The sequence below is a fragment of the Eubalaena glacialis genome, chromosome 2 (assembly GCF_028564815.1).
Source record: "Eubalaena glacialis isolate mEubGla1 chromosome 2, mEubGla1.1.hap2.+ XY, whole genome shotgun sequence".
Taxonomy (NCBI): Eukaryota; Metazoa; Chordata; class Mammalia; order Artiodactyla; family Balaenidae; genus Eubalaena; species Eubalaena glacialis.
In genome coordinates this window covers 34,694,103-34,719,458 of record NC_083717.1, presented here as the reverse complement: position 1 = coordinate 34,719,458, position 25,356 = coordinate 34,694,103, and the positions used below count along the sequence as shown (strand labels likewise).

The following is a 25,356-nucleotide window of genomic DNA, read 5'->3' as shown; positions in this document are numbered from 1 at the left end:
TGTTTTAAGTGTAGGGTTAGAGTGCTTGTTTGAGATTTTTCTTGTTTCTTGATATGAGATTGAATTGCTATAAACTTCCCTCTTAGAACTGCTTTTGCTGCGTCCCATAGGTTTTGGGTTGTCGTGTTTTCGTTGTCATTTGTTTCTATGTAGTTCTTTATTTCTTCAGTGATCTCTTGGTTATTTAGTAGTGCACTGTTTAGCCTCCATGTATTTGTGTTTTTTACAGTTTTTTCCTGTAATTGATTTCCAATCTCACAGCGTTGTGGTCAGAAAAGATTCCTGATATGATTTCAATTTTCTTAAATTTTCTGAGGCTTGATTTGTGACCCAAGCTGTGATCTATCCTGGAGAATGTTCCACGTGCACTTGAGAAGAAAGTGTATTCTGCCACTTTTGGGTGGAATGTTCTATAAATATCAATTAAATCTATTTGGTCTATTGCATCATTTAAAGCTTGTGTTTCCTTATTTATTTTCTGTTTGGATGATCTGTCCATTGGTATAAGTGGGGTGTTAAAGTCCCCTACTATTATTGTGTTACTGTCAATTTCTCCTTTCATGGTTGTTAGCATTAGCCTTATGTATTGAGGTGCTCTTATATTGGGTGCATAAACATTTATAATTGTTATATCTTCTTCTTGGATTGATCCTTTGATCATTATGTAGCATCCTTCCTTATCTCTTGTAACAGTCTTTATTTTAAAGTCTATTTTATCTGATATGAGTATTGTTACTCCAGCTTTCTTTTGATTTCCATTTGCATGGAATATAGTTTTCCATCCCTTCACTTTCAGTCTGTATGTGTCCCTAGGTCTGAAGTGGGTCTCTTGTAGACAGCATATATATGGGCCTTGTTTTTGTATCCAGTCAGCCCATCTGTGTCTTTTGGTTGGGGCATTTAATCCATTTACATTCAAGGTTATTATTGATATGTATGTCCCTATTACCATTCTCTTAATTGTTTTGCGTTTGTTTTTGTGGGTCTTTTTCTTCTCTTGTGTTTCCCGCCTAAGGAAGCTTCTTTAGCATTTGTTGTAAAGCTGCTTTGGTGGTGCTGAATTCTCTTAGCTTTTGCTTGTCTGAAAAGCTTTGGATTTCTCCATTGAATCTGAATGAGATCCTGGCTGGGTAGAGTAATCTTGGTTATAGATTTTTCTCTTTCATCACTTTAAGTATATCCTGCCATTCCCTTCTGGCCTGCAGAGTTTCTGCTGAAAAATCAGCTGATAACCTTATGGGGATTCCTTTGTATATTATTTTTTATTTTTCCCTTGCTGCTTTTAATATTTTTTCTTTGAATTTAATTTTTGTTAGTTTGATTAATATGTGTCTTGGTGTGTTTTTCCTAGGGTTTATCTTGCATGGGACTCTTTGTGCTTCCTGGACTTGGGTGACTATTTCCTTTCCCATGTTAGGGAAGTTTTCAACTATAATCTCTTCAAATATTTTCTCAGACCCTTTCTTTTTCTCTTCTTCTTCTGGGACCCCTATAATTCGAATGTTGGTGCATTTAGTGTTGTCCCAGAGGTCTCTGAGATTGTCTTCAATTCTTTTCATTCTTTTTTCTTTATTCTGCTCCTCGTCAGTTATTTTCTCAATCTGTGCCTCCATTCTATTTCTGAGATTCTGGATCATCTTTACTATCATTACTCTGAATTCTTTTTCAGGTAGGTTGCCTATTTCCTCTTCATTTATTTGCTCTTGTAGGTTTTTACCTTGCTCCTTCATCTGTGACATATTTTTTGCCGTCTCATTTTCTTTTTTTTTATCAGTGGGATTGTGTTCCTGTCTTACTTGTTTGGCCTGAGGCTTCCAACACTGGAGTTTGTAGGCTGTTGGGTAGAGTTGGGTCTTGGTGCTGAGATGAGGACCTCCAGGAGACCTCACTCCGATGAATATTCCCTGGTGTCTGAGGTTCTCTGTTAGTCCAGTGGTTTGGACTTGGAGCTCCCACCACACGAGCTTCGGCCTGACCCCTGGTTCATGAACCAAGATCCCACAAGCCACATGGGGTGGCAAAAAATAAAAGGAGAGAGAGAGAAAACAATAAAGTAAAAAATAAAATTAGACTAGGAAACGAACAGATATGTTAGAAAGAATATAAAAATAAAAATATAGATGAATCAACAACAGGAAGGTACAACAGTACCACAATAGTAAAAAAGAGGAGGGAAAAGAAAAAAGAGACAAAAAATAAAGACAGAAAAGAAAAAAAAGGGGGGGAAATGCCTTGGCTGTGGAGGGTGGGGCCTAAGCAAGGGCGAGGTTTGGGTGGTGGGTGGTGCCTATGCTTAGGACCCACAGGGCTGGAAAAGGCCCTGGGGGCCATGGGAGGGTGGGGCTTAGACTCAACAGAACAGAAGGGGCCCAGGCGTACCCCCCATCCCTGGTCTCAGAGGGTGGGGGACCTCACCTGGGAGCCCAACAGGCTTCCTGGGCTCGAGTGGGCAGGGCAAACACCCTCCTCTCCTCCCCTGCTCCTCCTGGAGGGCCCCTCCCACCTGCCTCTCCTGATCTCCCCGGCCACAGGGGCACCGATCCTGTCTGGCCTCCACTTCTCCTCCCCGCTCAGTCCCCCCACATCCTACCGGTTCACTTGGGGGTTCCTCCTGTCTCCTTGGGCGTCAGGGTCCCCACCAGCGGCCGGCAGGTGCCCTAGTTTTGGGGAGACACTAACTAGGCGTCTTCACACACCGCCATTTTGACTCCGCCCCAGCACCTTGTATTTCTAATGGGATGATTGTGGTTTCCTCTTTCACTTATAAGAGTTCTTTATACATTAACCAATTGTCTTCTCTACAACATGGTCTCCCTTTAGGAATCAAAGCCAGTAATTTAACTGACTCTCCTTATGTTAAATTTCCATAATAATTGAACTTCTGCTGAATTATTATCAAATCTATAAATGGTTCTAAGTGGTTATTCTTAAAAATAAAGCAGCTATTTTCCTTTTTAAAACCTCCAGATAATATTGAGAGATGTTGAGCGAATTTACTAATGGAAAAAGCAATGTTTCTACTATTTTTGCCTTTGGTGAAGAGATAATAGAAAAAGATTAATTCATCTGCTAAAACCCATCAGTAAGAATATTGGCTCTGCTCTCCATAGGTTCAAGCCTTAGTGGTCTCATCATCTGTGATTATGGATTCAGAAATGACCTCTGCCTTTAACTTACCTTGTACCTGTCCCTCCCAGATTAACCTTCCTTTCTTGTCCTATCTCTCCCCTGCTCCAAAACCTGCAGTGGCTCCCCCCTACATACTGTATTAAATGCAAATTTCCACACTCTGGCCTTTCTTTTTTTTAAATTAATTAATTAATTTATTATTTATTTTTGGTTGCATTGAGTCTTTGCTGCTGTGTTGCTTTTTCTCTAGTTGAGGCGAACCGGGGCTACTCTTCGTTGCAGTGCATGGGCTTCAGTAGTTGTGGCACACAGGCTCAGTAGTTGTGGCTCGCAGGCTCTAGAGCGCAGGCTCAGTAGTTGTGGCACATGGACTTAGTTGCTCCACGGCATGTGGAATCTTCCCAGACCAGGGCTCAAACCCGTGTCCCCTGCATTGGCAGGCAGATTCTTAACCACTGTGCCACCAGGGAAGCTCCTGGCCTTTCTTTTTAAGGCTTTACCTCCTGTCTCTTACTCAACGTTCCAATCAAAGTGAACTTCCATCTGCTTTCTTAATACATCTTGCATTTCCCCCAAGTCAATGGCTTTGGCTTATGCCTTTTTTTTTTTTCTTTAACAGGAATAACCTCTCTTCATCTCTTAAGCATCATCTCCCAGTTGAGACCCTGAAGGTAAGAACACGTTTATACTTTCCAGGGTCTAGCTCAGTACCTGATATAAAAAAGTCATGAGGTCTGTTGGATTTGATTGAATGCACAAAGGTGTACTGTGTGTGGGAAAGAAAAGGGGTCCAATCCCAGGTTGGAACCAAGTAAGGAGATGGAGACAAACTCACTCCTTGACTTGGATGTCCATGTACTAAACTCACGTACGAAGGCATAGGGGAAACAGGGAAGCACTTACACACGCACAGCACCTGATTTCACATAACTGAACATATCCGGTTCTCCCAGCAGTCCTCAAGGGCCGGGCTCCCCGTGCTCCCCTGGCACGGGGGAAATCCTCCCCATTTCACAGCTGATGCATTGATTCTCAGAGAGATAACATCCCTGCAGCTGGGAAGTGGCCAGTCTTGGCCACCAGGCTTGCCGGACTCCTCCATGCTCCCCTGGCAGGGAGTTATAGGTACTACTCAATCCTAAAGTTTTATTTGCTGCCAATTATCAAGGATTTAGCTGGGGTTTTGGTGGGTTCAACCAGCCTGGCAGAGGACATCACCATGCTGAGGAAGGCACTGTAGCAAGATTGCAGCTGGACCCACAGACAAACAGGCTACATCACGTTGTCTCCAGGCAACAACTCAACATCCCTGCCCAACTGCTGGTCCTCCCGGGTCCTGAGTCTCAGGGATGGGCACGCCCCCCAAACCTGCGTGCCACCTCCTCGTCCTCTCTTGGTCTTACATACACCAGGTTTGGAGTCCTGTCTCTCTCTCTCTCTGTGATCTCTCTCCAACCCATCCCCTTCTGTCCACGGCCCCTGACACTGCCTTAGTTCAGAGGCTCATCTGTCCCCGGGGACCCCTTTACCTCCCTGCTGCTTCCGTAATACTCTTTCTAAAGCAAAATCATGCCACTTTCCTCCTCACACTCTTTCGAAGGCTGACCACCACCTTCCAGATAAAATTCAAATTCAGTAACTTGATACACGCAGCCAAGAGTGGTATTCAAATTATTAAACAACCTGCACAGTTTTTCCTGAATATCACTGGGCACCAACCTAACAAAACAAACTCCAGCCACAGTGCTGGGGTAGGGTCCTTGAGGCCCCCTGCTGGGCCAGACATTAACTCTGTAGTTGCTGAATTTCAGGGAAGTCCAAGGGTCCCCACTTGGGAGGTGGCAGGGTTGCCAGGGGCATCTCAGGGACTTGGGTCAGCAGCTATTTTCCAACCAATATAGAGGGATACACTATTTTAACAGCCAGTGCAGACTTACTGGGTGGACCTGTTGAATAGCAGCTCTGCACACAGCCCCTTGTGAACCGGCCCCTCGCCAAGTGCCCCCCTCTCACCACTGCTCCAAACGCCCCCCACTTCAGGCCTCCCTGGCCAGGAATGCTCTTCTCTGTGGTGTCCTTTCTCACTCAAGTGTCATCCGAGGGCAGCCTTTCCTGGTCCCCGAGCATCTCCTTGTTCTCCCACAGGGATCATAGAGGGCTCGGGGCATAATCACTGGTGGTTTCTTCTTCCCTCTCCCTTCGCCCCCAGTTGCAGGGTCTTTGCCTTATTTGTTGCTGTCTCCACCATCCTAGTAAGAGAACCGGCACACAGTGGAGGATGGAGAGAAATCTGTTCAACTGAGCAAAAGTGAACCTTGGGTTGGGCAGGGGGAACCTGTAGTCCATGATTGGGGACAGAGCTACGCAGCAACACTGACTCAGTGGCACTTTCTGTATAACAAACAACGACACACAGCACACAGAATGGTCTCCACACTGTGTTATTGTACACCCTTCCTGGTAAGCTTTGAGCATTAACTACATACACACACACACACACACACACTTATATTTACAAATTTTATTCATGCCTACTAAACTATATGTGCATTAAAAAAAAAACTAACATTTTGAACAGTAGGAAACACACATTAATGTATTTTACAGGGTAAAAAAATGATATACATAGAAGTTCTAAACTTTTCCTTTCACATCTCAATGGGCCAGCTTGTGTATCCCACACTGGAGACCACTATTAAGATACTGTGTGCCTCTCACACAGCTACTGACCCAAGTCCCTCAGATGTCCTTGGCAACCCTGGCACCTCCGTGGGGGTGGGGGGGGGGTGGGAACCCTTGGACTTCCCTGCAATTCAGAAACTAGAGAGTAAATGTCTGGCCCAGCAGGGGACCTTGAGGACCCTACCCCAGCACTGTGGCTGGAGTTTGTTTTGTTAGGTTGGTGCCCAGTGATATTCAGGAAAAACTGTGCAGGTTGTTTAATAATTTGAATACCACTCTTGGCTGTGTGTATCAAGGTGAACTATGCATAGGTTCACATAGCAACCTTATCCTGGAGGCCCAACCTACACAAAATTCTAGGTTTCCACCAAAGCTCAGGCCAGTTGCTAAAAGCAGATTATTAGTAAACCTGGAAGCTACCTAGACACCATATATTCTAACCTCTATTAAAAAAATAGAAAGGAAAAACCCTCTACAGCATCCTCTGTAGATGGTAAATAAAGAAGATCTAGAAGACCAAGGGACAGTGGTACTCAAATGGCATATTTTTCCCCCAGGGAAAATTTAGCAACGACAAGAGACATTTTTGGTTGTCTCAAGTGGAGGTGTGTTTCTGTCATCTAGTAGGTAGAGGCCAGGGATGCTGCCAACCATCTTACAAGGTGCAGGACAGTCCCCCACAACAAAGAATTATCTGGACCCCCAAAAATTGAGAGTGTGCTGTTAGAAAACTTTGGTTTAGAAGAAGGTCTAGAAGATCTGACTTGGTCCTGCCCAATTCTGCTATTTATGAGCTATGTGACCTTGAGCAAATCACTTAACTTCTACAAGCCTATTGTCACCTCTGCAAAGGATATGGATTCATTCATTCAGTCAACAGATATTCCTCAAGAAATGGGGTTATGGCAATGAACAAAATCCAATCTAAGCCCAGAAAATAGCAAGAATAAGGAAATGAGTGTAAAAGCCCCTTACTAATTTTGAATGCACTCAGCAGACCCAAGGCAGCAGCTCTGACGTGATCACACAAGGTAATATACAGGTGAGAGTGCTCGCTCAGTTCAATAGCACTAACTTTCTAGTGATTGTCTTTCACCTATTCTAAGATATACAGGGATTTCTTTTTCATATTTTAACATCTTTGAATTAAAATGACTGGGCCTTACAGTTGCCATCAGCCAGGTGGAAGTCACACCATAGTTGTCACTAACTATATGCTTGCAAACTTGATCAGTATTCCTGGGGGACTAAAACTCTTTGGCGATTCAGTCAAGGAACCATTGAAAGATGGCTCAAGGAAGCAATGTGAGTCCCCATGTTGTCTGAAAGCTCTCCGTGGACACCTCATGGCAGGACAAGAAGGCACCAGAACTGGTCTAGACGCTTGCAGATTGTTTAAACTGTTCAAGAAATTCTTTCCCCATATGGAGCCCAAATCTACCTGCCTCCAGTTCTGGTTACACCCTTTGGAGATACACAGGCAAACCAAATTCTGCTCAGCTAAGTCAGCGGTTCTCAACCCAGGCGGCACATTTTTTAAAAAGTAGCGAGTGTTTTTAAAATGCTGATACCTGGGCTCCAATCCAAATCAATTAAATAAGAATCTCCAGAGGTAGGCCCAAGCATCTGTATTTTTTAAAGCCCCACCCCATAAATTCTGATTTAATGCCCACTCAGAAAAGCCTTTCCTGACTACCCCCAAGGAACCGTCGCTTCCTTCTCCTCTCCTGATGCAGTGAGTCCCAGCTCTGGCAGTACATTAGAGCCAACCGAAGGACACTGAAAATGCTCCTTGCCCTGGCTGCACCCCAGACCGTTCACTCAGAATTTCTGGGCTAGGGCCAGGCATCAGTAATTGCTAAAGTTCTCCAGTTGAATCCAGTGCACAGCCAAGGGCAGGAACCACCGCCCTAACTCCTGCTGCACGTGAAGGGCAAATGCCTGTCTCCTCGAAGAGGCTCAAGCCACATTGGCTTGAAGCCGCATCTATTTAAAACGCATTTACATAACCCATGACTTACTTTCCGCCTCTGGGTATACAGTCGTCCCTCGGTATCCGCGGGGATTGGTTCCAGGGCCCCCGAGGATACCAAAATCCTAGGATGCTCAAATTCCTTAATGTGGCTTCCGAATCCGTAGCCGCAGATTCAACCAACCGCAGATCATAAACATAATACTACACATTCAGCGGTTGGTTGAAGCCACGGATGCGAAACCGCAGATACGGAGGGCCAACGGTATTTAAAAGCGAACCAGCCTTAGCTCTCACCTTTACTTCCTGGGCTGGGCATCTCTTCATCCCATTACAACACCTTACACATCATAGGTGCTCCGTACTCGACAAAGAATGAGTAGATGGACAAACACATGGAAGGATATATATGTATTTTGTCTGATGATGTGAATGCCACAACTAATGTACTGGTTTCAAAGATAAGGTAGAAATAAGGAGATTCTGCAACATGAAAATCATTACAAAATAATGGAGGTCAAATAGAGGTCTTGAGCCCACCCTCGCAAGCCAGAAGGAAACACAAAAATACAAGGGGGAAAATGTTCAACTCTAAAGTAAGGCCACAGTCCACAGCTACCCATTTTTGATTTCTTAGTACATTGTACAGAGTCGGGGGAAAGAGAATGGTGCCAGAAATTCAGTGAAGTTCCGATAGCTTCATTACACAGACATAGCTTTAAAAAGTAACATTTTTTAAAAGTAACGAGTTTTTTTACAGTCCTTATAGAAGCTGCTGCTGTAGGATCTAAATAAAGGAAGCTGAGTCTTCAGAATTTGGTCATCAACAAAGGAATATCATCTGTCACCTTCAAAGGCTATTTCTGAGCTACGGCCCAAGGCAAGGTTTTTTGTTTGTTTGTTTTTTCCTGTGTCCTAGACCTCCACGTTAATTCAATAATCTGAATACAGCCTTTGTTTTAATACAATGTTCAGAGAGTTCTGTGCCTTCCTTAAGAATAGCTTGAGGCATGACCAAGATAGATTTCCTGTAAAGCTACATCGGACGAGTGCACGCATGCGCGCCAGGTGCGTTCCTGGCCCCCGGCTCCGCCACCTGCTCCAGGACTCGGGTGTCCTCCGCCGGCGGTTTAGGCAGGTCCAACATGGTGGACGAGTCCTTCCTGGGATTCCCAGTCACCAACATCCAATGGTTCTTTGGCTTTTCAACTCTGTGTGAATCCAGATATGTGTGTGCAGCGACCTCTGCTTCCTTTCCAAAATAGGTACTGGGGCAAGAAAGAATTAACACTGGTTGGAAATGGAATTACAACCCTCAGTAAGCTGTTAAGTTCATCTCAAAGCACCTAATTCAACACACTGCTATATAAAGCTCTTGGGGGGGGGGGGGCGTCTCTAAAACACTATGTGTTTGCCAACAAGACTCATCCTATTTGGGCAAGGACCAGGTAGATAGGATCCCATTACAGCTAAAGTCCTCTGTGGGGAAGGACCTGTATAATAGAAGGGGCTCTAATAGGAGTTTTCACACCATCAAAGTTCTATGTGGCGATATTTCGTCATCAAAGGACTTTTTCTGTGCGTGGCCATCCTCTTTAAATTGAACTTCTTTGCCTATATTCACAGCCCCTGCCCTCTGGCATGGCATTTTCTTGTACCCTGCTATACAATACCTTAAGAAAAGATGCCGGTGGGCCACCAGCCCCCGATTCGTGTGGCAGTGATTGATAAGAATTTTTGCATTTGCCTTTAAAGATAAAGAGGGTATGTTATTTGAATTATGAATTAAGGCCTCCAGTTTCCTAAAAGCAAAAATTTGGAAATATAGTATATATTCATTTATATATATATATTTATATATATATATATATATATAGAGAGAGAGAGAGAGAGAGAGAGAGAGAGAGGGAGAGAGAGATGGAATAACCTAGAAGCCAAACCATAATAGATTAATAAATACATTATTTTAGATACACATATGATGAAACATTATACAATCATTTAAAGTCATATTGAAGAAGATCTTTGACAAGTTGAAATATGGTCAGTGGTGTTAAGTGGAAAAAATAAGAATATTCCTGATGTCCTATTTTTTTTTAAAATTAAAACAATTAAAAAAAACATATGCATGGAAAAAGAAATGATAACAGTGGCTTTCTCTAGAAGATGGAACAACTGGTAATCATCATATTATTTTTTGTACTCTTCTGACTTTCCATAAGTGAACATATATTGTTTATAATCAGAAAATAAAAGACATATTATTTCAAAATCCTGACTCGTGTAAGCTAAAAGCAGTGTGAGATGGGGAAAAGCAGTCCCTGACATCCGGGAACTGGCCTGGCACCCAGGGCTCTGCCTTAGTGTTCCCCTGTGGCATATAATCAATTTCACACAGTGCCCACATCAGACAAGGCCACGCTGTGACCACGATGGGTCAAGACAAAAAGAAGACCACTTTGTGATCATGTCTGAACACAGCAAAGACATGAGCATTGTCCAAGCCACAAAATACCAAATGTCCTCCTCTCCTAGAGAATAGGAGTGACTGCTGCTTCCTTACTCATGACAGCTTTGGCCGTGCTCTGGCCTGCCCTCTATAGATAAGATGTACTGAGACAGCCCTGCTTCCTGACAGATTCCAATCCAGGGCAAAGCCCCACTTCCTGAGACCCTCACTAAAATCTCCCAACCACAGCCCCAATTCTATAACTTGTCCTTTCTTTCTAATTATTTTATTTTATTTTATTTTTAAAACTTTTTATTTTATATTGGAGTATAGTTGATTAACAATGTTGTGTTAGTTTCAGGTGTACAACAAACGTATTCAGTGATACATATACATGTATCTCTTCTTTTTCAAATTCTTTTCCCATTTAGGTTGTTACATGATATTGAGCAGAGTTTCCTGTGCTATACAGTAGGTCCTTGTTGGTTATCCATTTAAAAGATAGCAGAGTGTGCATGTCAATCCCAAACTCCCTAACTATCCCTTCCTCCCACCCTTCCCCTTGGTAACCGTAAGTTCGTTCTCTAAGTCTGTGAGTCTGTTTCTGTTTTGTAAATAAGCTCACTTGTATCATTTCTTTTCAGATTCCGCATATAAGCGATATCGTATTTCTTCCTCTGTCTGACTTACTTCACTCAGTATGACAGTCTCTAGGCCCATCCATGTTGCTGCAAATGGCACTAATTCATTCTTTTCTATGGCTGAGTACTACTCCATTGTATATATGTACCACATCTTCTTTATCTGCTCCCCTGTCAATGGACATTTAGGTTGCTTTCATGTCTTGGCTATTGTAAACAGTGCTGCTATGAACACTGGGGTGCATGTATCCTTTCGGACCATGTATAACAGCCTCTTACTGAGACGCCCCACGGTTTTCCATGGCGCGCATTCTCCATCACTGCAACAAGTAATAAAGCCGACTCGTTCAACCCCAGGTGCTCCTGATGGTCTCTGACTGGAGGGTATTGACATGTGGACAGCAGCTGGGCAGGTATGAAATGTCCCATTCTGCAGATGTGTCTGAATGTGGCTCAGAGACCTGCCTCGGGCTGTGGACTGAGTTAACAACAGAGAAACGAGCTCCTGGTGCCTGAACTCCCCAACCTCTCTAACCTAATGACAGCAACAATAGAACAACCACCGTTAAATTAACAGCAATGAATGCTTGGGAGTGCTGTCTGGGCCAGGCACTTTTCTAATAAGCACTGTAAATGTACTAACCGCTTAATCCTCACAAAACCTCGTTAGTTAGGCATCATCATCTATCCCCATTTTACAGACAATGAAGCTGAGATACTGACAGTTTAAATCATGGGAATGAGAGGCAATTCCAAGGAGAGCAAAGCTTGGCAAAGACCAGTGGAAGAGAGGAAATCTGTCAAGCATGGATCGTTGTGGACCACGTGTATATTCTCCGTGCTGGGAGAGAGACCCTCGCAAACCTGGGTCCGCCTGCAGAGCTCGGGAGAGAAGCCTGCTGCGTCAGGTGGATTCAGAGTGGCTGGTAACTGGGGGCCCCTTCCTGGATGGCCAACTCTAAGTCCTTCCTGGCTGTAAATCCAGTAACTCTCCCAATAACCTCCAACAACTCCTTAGTCTCTGTCTGCTGGATGTCTCACAAGCAAGTAGCATGGCCTCTGGTCCTCAAAACAGCTCTGTGCCCATCAGACCTGCCTTCCCATCCAGAACTGTGCTCCTGTCCGCAGGGCCCAGGCTCCTGAGAAAATGTCCAGCAATGTGCTCACCTGTGCGTCTGCCCTGCCCTGTCCTTCACTTCCCCCAGATTACCCAGTCTCTTTAGAAATGAGGACTTAACAGAGGCCTGAAAGAAAGCAGTGTCATCACCCTCACAATCTCGGGGCAGTGGTTCTCAGCCTGATCTCAGGGGCAGAGCCTGGGCCTCGGTATCTTTATGAAGTTCTGTAGGTGATTCTGTGCGCCGCCAGAGTCAAGAAACACCAAGGCAGGATGCTGCCACAGGGCAAAACGGTGCCTCCCAAACTTGAGTTAGAAATGAAAAAGAGGGACTTCCTGGCGGTCCAGTGGTTAAGACTCTGCTCTTCCACTGCAGGGGGCACAGGTTCGATCCCTGGTCAGGGAGCTAAGATCCTGCATGCTGCACGGTGCAGCCAAAAAAATTTTTTTTTTAATTTTTTAATAAAAAATAAATAAATATTTTAAAAAAGAAAGAAAGAAATGAAAAAGAGAGAGAGAGTGAAAGTGTGTGAGGCATATAAGGCATCGGAGCCCTGACAGGCCTCCATTTCACACACAGGAGTAAATCGCACCCACTTCACAGCATCCGCGCACACGTCTGTTTTCCCCAGGCTGCGCTCACCAGGATGGGGAAGCCTTCATATTCCAGGCGTAGCTGGGGGTCAGGGAAGGCTGCCTGCCAGCAGTTCAGGTAGGAGTCCTCATACGTCAGGTACACCTCCTGGAGCCAAGACCTCTTAGACGACTTCATGAGGGTCCTGTGGTCACTTGATAAATATAACTGAAAACGACAGCAAGCAGATGGACTAGCTCACAGCTATCCAAGAGGCTGGGGAAGCAGGGAGCAGTCAACTGGCTGGACGGCCAGTGTGTTCCAAAGCAGTTTTCAAAAACCCTGTTCTTACGGATTGTACAAGAACATTCAACTTTCCTCTCCCTCAGAAAGGCCATCTCAGAGGCTGAGACCACCCGCCCTCACATCACCTGCAACTGCTTTCCCTTCCTTGGAATACCAAACCCAGCCTCCCTCTCCATCTCATGCACTCCTCCTCTTTTTTTAATTTTTATTTATTTTATTTTATTTTTAACATCTTTATTGGAGTATAATTGCTTTACAATGGTGTGTTAGTTTCTGCTGTATAACAAAGTGAATCAGCTATACATATACATATATCCCCCTATCTCCTCCCTCTTGTGTCTCCCTCCCACCCTCCCTATCCCACCCCTCTAGGTGGTCACAAAGCACCGAGCTGATCTCCCTGTGCTATGTGGCTGCTTCCCACTGGCCATCTATTTTACATTTGGTAGTGTATATATGTCCATGCCACTCTCTCACTTCGTCCCAGCTTACCCTTCCCCCTCCCCGTGTCCTCAAGTCCATTCTCTATGTCTGCGTCTTTATTCCTGTCCTGCCCCTACATTATTCAGAACCTTTTTTTTTTTTAGATTCCATATATATGTGTTAGCATACAGTATTTGTTTTTCTCTGACTTACTTCACTCTGTATGACAGTCTCTAGGTCCATCCATCTCACTACAAATAACTCAATTTCGTTTCTTTTTATGGCTGAGTAATATTCCATTGTATATATGTGCCACATCTTCTTTATCCATTCATCTGTTGATGGACACTTAGGTTGCTGCCATGTCCTGGCTACTGTAAATAGAGCTGCAATGAACATTGTGGTACATGACTCTTTTTGAAATATGGTTTTCTCAGGGTATATGCCCAGTAGTGGGATTGCTGGGTCGTATGGTAGTCCTATTTTTAGTTTTTTAAGGAACCTCCATACTGTTCTCCATAGTGGCTGTATCAATTTACATACCCACCAACAGTGCAAGAGTGTTCCCTTTTCTCCACACCCTCTCCAGCATTTATTGTTTGTAGACTTTTTGATGATGGCTATTCTGACCAGTGTGAGGTGATACCTCATTGTAGTTTTGATCTGCATTTCTCAAATGATTAGTGATGTTGAGCATCTTTTCATGTGTTTGTTGGCAATCTGTATATCTTCTTTGGAGAAATGTCTATTTAGGTCTTCTGCCCATTTTTGGATTGGATTGTTTGGTTTTTTTGATATTGAGCTGCACGAGCTGCTTGTATATTTTGGAGATTAATCCTTTGTCCGTTGCTTCGTTTGCAAATATTTTCTCCCATTCTGACTCCTCCTCTTTTTCAGGGCATCAGGCCTGGAGCAATATTTTATTCATTATAAATAATGTTGCATGAAACTTATTGCATGAAGTGAAGTGCTCTTAAAACCAACACCAGCACAGCTGATATTCATATGTGAGCCTCCAAGTGGGCCTCGGCCCCTCTGGAATTGATGTCCACACTTGGAACTTCTGTCAGCTCTCTGGTTGCCTATAACTTCGCCAAGGAGCACGCCATCTTGCTGAAAGGTCCATAATGTTAGCTCCTCGTTAGCCGTTTACTGATTCGCCTTCGCCCTGCACCTGGAGGTCGTTTCTGCATATCTTGATCGGTTTTCATTAAACACCTTTTCTATACAAAGCTATGCCATGAAGCGCTCTGGGGAAGGCAGAAATGAGGTACTGCCCTCAAGAAGCTTTCCAACTAACAGGAGGGATGATTGAGTATAGAAATTGGAAGCATCTATAAGGTATGGCGTCCAGCAGGGATGCAAAGAGCTATAGGAGGGGAGAGATGGGAACACATGCTCTCCCAGGGGCTCAGGAAAGACTCCGAGGAGGAGGTGATGTGGTATCAGGGAGCCCGAGAGGATGAGTGTGGACAGGGAGGGCTTTAAATGCCACAGTGAACAGCAGCACTTAATGCAGAGGGCAATGGGGGCACCGCTACTGACTTTTCAGTGGAGGTGGAAGGTGAGCAAAGCTGAGCTTTTAAAGGATTGACCTGACAGCACGCTGCGAGTATGAGATGAAGTCAGGATAGACTAAAGGGATGAAGCTATGGGGGCGTGGGCTGAGGTACCGGCACTGGGAGTGCAAAGATGGGTGAAACTGCACTGTGAAGGAAGAGCCATGGGACCTGACGATAGCTGGAGCTGGATGTGGGTGGGAAAGGAAGATGGGTCCAAGATACACTGCAGCTTTGGCCTGGCTGATAGGGAGAATGACAATGACATTCAGAGCAAATGGAAAATAATGTCTATCTCAAACCACAAACGTTGCTTTGTTCATATAAAGAAAAACAATAAGAAAATCAGGAACAAAAATCAGGGCTCTGCAAGGCCACCATCACCAGATTTTTCATAAATACCCTGAAAGAGCTTGCTAATTCAAAGACAAGAAACAGAAATAAGAGGTATAAGAATTTGAGAAGAGATAAAATTGTCATAATTTGAAGATGAGATGACTGTCTACCTAGAAGTCCTAAGAGAATCAACTAGAATTCATAAGAGTAAGTGATTTCTTCCAAGGTGAGTATAAAAATCAATGTCTATCTTCTATTTTTGCTGCAACTGTCAAAAGGACCTACCTTCAATAGCTTCCAAAATAGAAGATACCAAGGAATAACCTTGACGAGATCAGTGTCAGATCCATGTGAAGGAAAGCACAAAACTTTACTGAGAGATAGAAAAGAATAATTGAAGAAATAGAGAGACATCTCAGAAGGACAAATATTGTAAAGCTACTAAATATGTGAACTTACTTAATTTTACAATGCCAATCAAAATACCAAGTGACTTTCCCCCCACAGGGGCAGAGGGACTTAAAAAAATTATTATTACATTTAACTGAAAGATTAATTCCTAACATAATTCAGACAAATAAGTGTAATGATAAAGAACTAGTCCTACAAGTCATCAAAGTGACCTGGAACAAAAATAAACAACTCCAGTTCAAAGGATCCAAATAGAAAGCCATGTCTAATAATTTAATGCATGCAGCATGTGTCAGTGAAGAAAGGAATAATTATTCAAGAAATAACACAGATATGACTGACTAGTCATTTGGGGGAAATTTAGATGTTCACATCAAGGCCTTTATCAAAATAAATCCCAAGTGGATGAAAGAATAAACTTAAGCAACAGTTCAAGTTTAGACATCTAAAAATTAATACAAGTTATTCTTTTTATCATATCTTTGGAGCAGATTTCAAAGGCTCTGAGCAATGGAAGGAATTACAGAGAAAAGCACTGATAGATTTTACTCAAAAATAGATGAGAACAACTACAATTTAAAAGCCAAGTTAACAAATGAGAGGAAATATTAACAACAAACATGACAAATTTTTATCATCTGTGGAAGAGCAGATATTTAAGCCCAAGTCAATAAACAGGCAGAGAACAGATGATTTAGGGGAAAGAGAAGGAGAGCAGAGATGGAAGGGAGAGGTGGGAAAAGAAGGTAAATAAAAAGAAAGAGAGAAACAAAAAAAGAAAAGAAAAGAAATAATATCTAAATGTTGTAATGCTTGTAATTTTCCCTATATTTTAAGATTTTCCCTTTATAAAATAAGCTAAAATGTTAGTAGGGCTACTCTCTGGATGAGACAGTGATGATTTATTTCCTCTTTCAACAACTGGGTATTTCCTCTAATTTTCACATTTAAAATCAGGCTGCAGCTTACCATCTATGGTGTGTCAGAATTTAATTGCCAGCATTGATTTCTTGGTAGTATGAAAATAATAATGATGCTGCTGGTGATGATGATGCCACATCATACAATAATAGAATCTTTGATTCAATGAAAAATGTTATATAGAATACCAGCTCTGCCACTTAGTAGCCAAGTGACTTGGAGCGAAGTCACTTAACTTGCTGTGCCTCGGTTTCCCCATCAGTAAAACAGGGGTAAAATAGTCCCTACTTTAAAGACTTGTTGGGGGGAATAAATGAGTTAACATATGTGAAGCTCTTAAACACGTAGTAAGTAAATAATCTCCATTTTATAGAAAGACTCAAAAAGGTTAAATAACTTACCCAAAGTCCCAACCCTTAGGTATGCATCTCAGCTGGAATTCAAATCCATATTTGTCTGGTTCTATTACACTGCCTAATTCCCAAGGTAGAGGTAAAGATCAAAGACTTATGCTCCCCGATTTATGCAAATGTGTTAGCATTGGTGACATTAAACAGCTGTCAGATTATTATTACATAATCTGATCATTTAACTTACAAGTGGAGGTGGTATAAATTTTTGCTTTTTACCAGCTGCATTGCAAAGAGGTTTTTTTTTCCCCTTACTCTTTAGCTTTTAAGGATGTATTTTTGTAATTCGTGAGGTTAGAAGGAAAGAATTGGCCCCAAACTGCCTTGGAAAAGCTGCAGGCTGACACCATAATGAGGCCAGAGATGGAGCCCATGCCCATAGAGTTCTCTGTCCACTTCAGTAAGTAGCCATTAGCCCACATGGAAACAAAAATGACTGGTCCAAAGTAGACGTGCAGTGTTACGACTTACCATTCTGTCTGCAAATCCTCCTGCTATCCCGAGGCGAAAGTTCTGCCCGTATCTAAGGACCTGACCAATGACCTCTCCAGCTGCACTGTCAGTGGAGAATTAATAGAATGTAAATTCTCTGTATTAGGATCATTCTACAGCTCTATTTTTTGTGTATGCACTTTTGTTTATAATTTTCTTAGTAATGTCTATTCATGTACCATAACTGAAATAAGTCACTTACCAAAAGGTCTTTTCTTTTGGCCTTCAAGTCTTGCTGGCACCTTACTCACTGTCTTCCAACACACTCGGAACACACAGTGTTCCCACTTTGTGAGCCTAGGGTAGACTGAGCAAGTCATACTGTCCTACACTAATGAATTGGTCCAAGTCCACTGACATCTTTTTTTTAATTGAAGTACAATTGATATATAATCTTATATTTAGTTTTAAGTGTATACATCATGATTTGATATTTATACACGTTAGGAGATGATCACAATAAATCTATTTACCCTCTGTTGCCATTTAAAATTATTATGATATTACTGACTATATTCCCTATTCTATATATGACATCCCCATACACTGACAACTTTAGAGAGAAGCAAGGTAACAAATTTGTAGACATTTAATACACTCTTCCCTCTTAATCTTCCAGGAAACAGAAATTGTGATCAATTTTTAGCTGTTTTAACATAAATTATGTGTATTCAAAAAATCTAAAGACTTAAAGGACTAGTTATATCCCTGTCATATAAACTTGCTATCATAGTTTAGTAACAAACTGAAAGCAATGACTTTTAATTGTAATTATGTATCTATTCTCTAAGGATTTAAATGGTCATCTCCAAAAATTCAAGTACATTTTTAGTGGACAATTAATTTTAAAACAGCAAATCCCCATGTACTGCTACCTTGCATTTAACTATATATTTCTGATGTAGAAATAACAGAGTAGCATTAAAAACAATGAAAGCACTCAAATGAGCTCAAAGCATTATGAAATGTTATTAGGAAAACCCACTTTGCTTCTGGGCAGATTCTGAATTTAATTCCCTGGATCCAATACTTTTGAATTAAGCATTTTGAATTGAATTCAAATTATCCATTATCCTGATGTGAACTGAAATCAAATTACCCATTATCCTGATGTTTAAGGTAACAGGATTGTAAAGGCCCCTTGACAATCATTCTCAAGATAAGAAAGCAAGATGAGAATCACAGAGAATATTCACATAACCTTTGCCTCCAATCAGCACTGCTCTAATCCCAGGGCATCCTTAAACTGCAAGTGAAAACAGATATTTATGATGAAAATGAGCCTAAAATTAAAGTATCTTTACCACAAAATGGTATAAGTGTTTCTGCCAACCGGAATCTTGGTTTGAGCTGCACTCAGGCCACAGGGCACCTCTAATTCGTCACTCAGATGGGCTTTAATTTCATCTGGAGTCATACACAAGCTCAGGTCCCCGCCCAGAAACAGATCAGCTTCTGTCTCAGGGTGGTCAGGATTCACAAGCATCACTTTGTCGCCATAGCGAATGTATCCGTCTTCAGATATGGAAAGCTGCATCTACAATTTAAATAGGAGTTTTTCAGATAAACCATGCGATTCCTTCACAGCCAGTGCCGAGGCCACTGCAGATGTACCCTATTTTAAGAAGGGATTGACTTGAATTTCCTGAAATCTTTCTTCTTCCTTTTCCTGACACCAATCTGCTCCCTATTTGCCAAATCAATGCCCCTGATAATCCCAAACGAAGTAAAATAAAGCTGGTGAAAAAACTACATGGGTTGATTCCATTATTAATTTATTCAACATTCCTAGAAATTTTCTCGAGCACCAACTAAAGGGCATTTTACTCGTGCATGTATCAATCTATTCATTTCTTAATTTGGAAAATGCAGGTGAACATAATAGCAAACTTCTCATGTTTCTAAACTCTTAGGGAATTTTAAACATTGTGGTTATCTAAAGAGAAGAAATGGTATTTTCCAAATGACAACTCACTTATGGAATTTTTGCTTCTTTAACATATTCTCACATTTAATTTGATAGACTTTTGAAAACAACCCTTGAATTTAAAATTACCGGTCTCAAAAGATTCTCTTTCAGTCTTCTGTTTCTCTGTATGAGAAGTTGTCCCTTGTCCCTCTTTGCTAAGAAGTCTTTCATGAGCTCCTGGTTAAAGAGAAAAATGAATGAAACCCAAAGGGTCAACGATAGTCCTGAATAATAGAGATACTGAGAGCTTTTAGGTCCAAAGCACGACGAGTTGTAAAAGCAAACTTTGAGAACGTAAAAAGAAATGTGAGCATAATGGGAATGGGGGACTTTTTTTAGCATTACTTTTTTAGCATTACTTTATTTTTTATTTCATTGTGGGATGTTTAGAAAAATGAGAAAGACTCAAAAAAGAAACATCACCTGTAATTACTCCAACCAGTGACAATGATGAGTAACATTTGGAGGTCATATATCCCCTCCTACTGAGGTCTCTGCTAGTTGTATGATGATGGACACCGACAGTGTCTCCCCACCCAACTAGTTCCATAAAAGGATGGCCCAGGGTCTTGTTAAGACCGCCATAGGACAATTCAGGGCAATGAGTATAAGGTCAGTAAAAGGGATGCTACGGGGACACTCAGGAGGGTATGTGGGACAAGGTTGGGGATGGGGACAGTATTTCTGCTTAGAGTCTACCTGCTCACCTGGACCGCAGCTTCGGAGACTGTAAGTCTCTGCGGAACAGAGGGAATTTAGTGGGGCTCTAGACTAAGGGAGAGACACAGGCAGGGGCCTTGAGAGTTTGGGAGGCCAAGAGACGCGGGTAAAGAGTAGAAGGACGTGAGACCTGCGGGTCAGCCAGTGAGATTCTTAGGGCGTTCAGAGGGAGTTAGGATTTTAGGGACATTGGGTGTGTGCTGGGTGCGAAAGGAGGCTTGGGATGCTCAGTGTAGGGGTCTGAACTTAGGCCAGGGGTGGGAGTCCCCGCGCAGTGGGCGGGCCGTGCCAGGCCACTCCCTCCGTACCTCCTCCAGGTAGACGTCCTCGTTCCAGTTGCCCATCCGGACTCCTGGACCGTACAGGTTCTGAGCCATCGTCCCCTGCTCTCCCACGAACAAGCTTCCGGGGCACAGCGCCTGTGTTAGCCTCCCCGTCGCCATGACGACCCGGCCCCCTGCGATTGGCCAAGGTGCGGAACCCTGCTAGCCAATAAGTGACGACACACGAGTTGCGCTGGGCTCTGGTGCGGCCCCATTCCAGGGGCTGTCACCGGCCCCCCCTCCGCCCCCCAACCCTGCGCCTCGCTTCCCCTCTTAGGTTTTTCTTGAGTTTAATTGCAAAGCAGGCAAGAGAAGAAACTCGAGCCTACAGACCTCACTGTCCTAAATGATCGCTAGAGAGAAATTTTTAACTTTTTTTTCTTTTAGAATCTAAACGAAAATTGCTTTTAAGTAGAGTATCCCTTGCTTTGGGGGGCAGCAAAGAGGAGCTTTGAAATGGAAGCATAGCTTGCTTGCAGCCTACTTTTATTATCGGAAAGCAGCCATTTCATCCTAATCATAATACTGGCTCAATGTAGAAATTTGGAAACCAAAATAATATAGAGAGAAGGTGGAAGAGAAAATTACTCAAAATTTTCACTGTCTCCAAAGTAAGAAATATGTCATGCTAGCCTATTTGTGTTTATATGTTTCTGAGGTGGTTCTTATTTTCACAGACTTTACAGCATTCCTCCTCCCTCCCCCAGATACCAAGTGCAAGGACAAGCCTATGATTTGCAAGAAGTCTTGATAAAACTAGAATATGCTGGAGCCAACATTTTTTTAAACAAAATATAATTTTATGAGTAGGAAGGGTGAACAGTTACTGCAGGACTCCCCAGGGCTTGATGCTGATTGAATGCATTCAGTAATTCACCTTTATTTAGTGTCTACTAAGAGAGGACAGAAATGAAAGACACAGGGACCTTTCTTCCCTTCAGCAACCTCAGTCTAAAAGAGAAGAGAGTTCATGAAAACAAATTACTTCAGAAAGAATGGAATGAGTGCAATTAAAGATGTGCCAATGAAGGGCCATAGGCACTTAAAGAAAGATTCATTTCTGCCTTGGGGGATGGTGAGAATGAGAGTAAGGAGATCTATGGGTGGTAACTGAGGGAAAGGGGACTTTGGAGATGAACTTGGATTTGAGCTGGCAGGCTGCAGCTTGGGATACAAATAGGAACATTCTCACACATTTGTGAATACATGAGCTTTGTCAGTACAGCATCACATGCTAGGATCCTTCAAAAGGATAAATGGGACAAAGAAGGTAAGTCAGATATTATATCACTAACTGCACTTGATAAATCAAGTAACTGAGACTCAAAGATGCTAGTGGCTTATCCAAGTTCAAACTGCTAACAGTTGCTCAAAGCAAGGACTTAACTCAGATTTTCTGACTCCAAAGTCCATGTTTTTTCTCTTTGTTTCCATATTCCCTGTAAAATTGGGAGTATGATAAGGCAACTTTGGTCTCCATATGATTTATTAAGGTTCTAATGATTCAGTTATTTGCTTAAGTCCTTACACCAAGACAGCTTTGCTCTCACCTATTTTCTTTGTGTTATTATGGTCAAGTATTGTACACTTCTGTATGTTACAGGATCAACAATACAATTACATACATGTTGCTTTATGCAATTGCTTCTTAAATCAGTCAGGATTAAAAATGTGCAATTATACTCTTTTGTAAATTACATACATAATTATCTTTATTTTTTCATGTGGATACCAATTACAGCCTGGTATTACTTGCTTTCCACCTGAAGAGTCTCTGTTGGTATTTCTTGTAAAGCAGGTCTGCTAACAACACATTGTCTCAGTTTTTACCTGTCTGCCTATTTCACCTTCATCCTTGTAAGATAGTTTTACTGGGTATAAGACTCTTGGTTACAGTTTTTTCTTTTAACACTTCAAATATGCCCTCCTTCTGCCTTCTGGCCTCCATTGTCTCTAATAAGAAGTCAATGATTAATCTTATTGGGGTTCCCTTGTTTGTCTACTAAGTGTGTTGTACAGCCCCTTGTTGCTTTCCAGATGTTCTCTTTGTCTTTGTCTTTCATCATTTTGACCATGGTCTGAGTGGCACTCTCTTTGCATTTATCCTATTTGGAATTTGTTGAGCTTCTTGAATGGGTAGATTACTGTTTTTTTAAAATAGAATTTGGGATTTGCCATTCTTTCTTTGAATATTATTCTGCTCCCTTTCTCTCTTTCCTCTTCTTCCAGAGCTCCTTATTGTTGGTGCACTTAATAATGTCCTTGTTTCTGTAAGGCCATATTCACTTTTCTTCCTTCTTTTTTCTCTCTGTTCTTCAAATTGCATAAAATTTCTATTGATTTATCTTCAAGTTTGCTTATTTCTTCTTCTGCCAGCTCAAATTTACTATTCCATCTATCTGGTGAATTTTTCATTTTGGTTATGATACTTCTCAACTCCAGAAGCTCCACTTGCCTCTTTTTTTTTTATCATTTCTCTATTGATATTCTATATCTGAGGAGGCATTGTCATCATACCTTCCTTAAATTCATTAACCTTGGTTTCTCTTAGTTCTTTGAACATGTTTATGATAATTACTTTGAAGTCTTTGTCTACTACGTCCAACATTTGGGCCCTCTCAAAGCCTGTTATTTTCCCTGTAGATGGATCACATGTTCCTGTTTATTTGCAGGTCTCACAATTTTTTGTTGAAACCTGAACATTTTAGATAACATATTGTAGGAACTCTGGGTACTGATTCCCCACCCCCAGTGCCTGTTGCTGTTGTTTGCTTATCCACTTGTGTATCTGTTTAGTGACTTTGGCTAGACTTGTTAGGTAAGGTCTATTCCCCAACAGGGTGCAGCCCTCTGATGTCACTCTTCAAGGGTAGAGACCTGAACATGCACAAGGTCCCCTGACCCCCTAAATAAATCTTAATATGATAAAGTAACATAAAGAAGCATCTCACAACTTACAACACAGGTGGATTTAAAAGCCAGGTGATAATAACAAAACTATAAACAAACATACAAGGAGTTTTTTGAAAGAGCTTTTTACTGATTTTTACTTTTATTTTTGAAAAATTATGAAATCTTTATTTTATTGCAATTATAGAGTATTTTAAATTTATATTCTTCAAAACTGCTCAAAACTACTATTAAAACAGAAATGCACACATACATTGCTAGACTCTGAGTAATTTACTCAGTTCATGGTGTAGCAATAAATATCTGTTTAAATTAGGACACCATTCCCTCCCTTTTAGAATTATTATAATTTTGACATAAACCAGGTATATACTGGAAAACTCATTTGCTATTTCTTTTTCATGATTTGATGAGGCTCTTGGAAAAAGTTAATTGGAGCCTTTTGTTACTTACTTGTGAAACATCTGGCAGGAAAACAAAAGCCAAAGAAATACTTGGACAGGATCATTTTTAGAAAAGAAAAGATCATTTTAAGAACTTTTAGGATAAAGTTCAGATATTGAGAAAGAGAAATGAGAGTTATAATCTTAGAAGCAAGTAACTTCCAGGCTGCAGAAAATAAGTTTTCAAGTCCTCATTGGGCAAGAAACATTGTAAGTGATCACTGTGTCCTAAAGGAAAAAAATGGGATTGAAGTTCCTTTCACTCAGTTTATGCAACCATTTTTGTTTCCGAGCCTCAGCATCTTCATCAGTAAAAACGAGTTAAGGATAATTTTACAGCTAACTCTCTAGGAAGCATTTCCAAAATACTCTGTGTATGTTAACAGCTGTGGAGAGGGAAAGGATTCTGTTGTAGATCAGTTTGAGAAAGGCTGGGTTAAATAGGCGTCCTTATTGTAGTCCTTCTCAGAGCCTTGAATGTCTCAGCGCTCTCTCTAAACCCACAGAAAGATGATACATACGGCATTGCCCAAGCTAAGTTCACTGTGGAATACTTTTTAAAAAGAATCATCTTGGGGGGCTTCCCTTCCCTGGTGGCGCAGTGGTTGAGAATCTGCCTGCCAATGCAGGGGACACGGGTTCGAGCCCTGGTCTGGGAAGATCCCACGTGCCGCGGAGCAGCTGGGCCCGTGAGCCACAATTACTGAGCCTGCGCATCTGGAGCCTGTGCTCCGCAACAAGAGAGGCGATAGTGAGAGGCCCGCGCACCGCGATGAAGAGTGGCCCCCACTTGCCGCAACTAGAGAAAGCCCTCGCACAGAAACGAAGACCCAACACAGCCATAAATAAATAAATAAATACTTAAAAAAAAAAAAAAAGTAAAATCTATTAATTAAAAAAACAAAACAAAACAAAAAAAAAAAAGAATCATCTCGAGGCTTCCCTGGTGGCACAGTGGTTAAGAATCCTCCTGCCAATGCAGGGGACACGGGTTCGAGCCCTGGTCCAGGAAGATCCCACATGCCGCAGAGCAAGTAAGCCCGTGTGCCACAACTACTGAGCCTGTGCTCTACAGCCCGCGAGCCACAACTACTGAGCCCGCGCGCCTAGAGCGCGTGCTCCACAACAAGAGAAGCCACCGCAGTGAGAAGCCCGCGCACCGCAACAAAGAGTAGCGCCCGCTCGCTGCAACTAGAGAAAGCCCGCGCGCAGCAACGAAGACCCAACGCAGCCAAAAATAAATACATAAAATAAATTAATTTAAAAAAAAGAATCATCTTGCAAGAATAATTTTTAAGAGGTTTTGTGCAGCTCAAATGATATAACACTATGTAAGACGGGTAGGATTTGGACATGTAGATAAAAGAATCAAGGTAAGCACTTGACAGACAGAGGAAACAGGATGGAGCAGGGTAAAGAAGCTGGAATCTCTAGGGGCCAGAAAGGGGCACACAGTAATGAACGTGAGTGGGGAGAAGCTAGTGGGGGGGGGGGGGGGGATCTGTGGTACAGAGGCGAGGGCTGTGGATTTTCTTCTTTAAGTCAAAGAGAGCCATGAAAGTTTCCGAA

General features: G+C 42.2%; 1 protein-coding gene across 1 annotated transcript; it reads right to left on the bottom strand.

Moving 5' to 3' along the window:
* Positions 1-8,819: 8,819 nt before the first annotated feature.
* CFAP161 (cilia and flagella associated protein 161) lies at positions 8,820-20,494 on the bottom strand. The gene is made up of 7 exons (XM_061181729.1): positions 20,420-20,494; positions 19,479-19,568; positions 18,727-18,959; positions 17,402-17,486; positions 12,634-12,792; positions 9,457-9,530; positions 8,820-9,051 (listed from the first exon to the last, which is right to left on the bottom strand). Exons 1-7 carry the CDS (start codon positions 20,486-20,488, stop codon positions 8,820-8,822), a joined length of 942 nt encoding a protein of 313 aa, XP_061037712.1. The 5' UTR covers positions 20,489-20,494.
* Between the last annotated feature and the right edge of the window lie 4,862 nt (positions 20,495-25,356).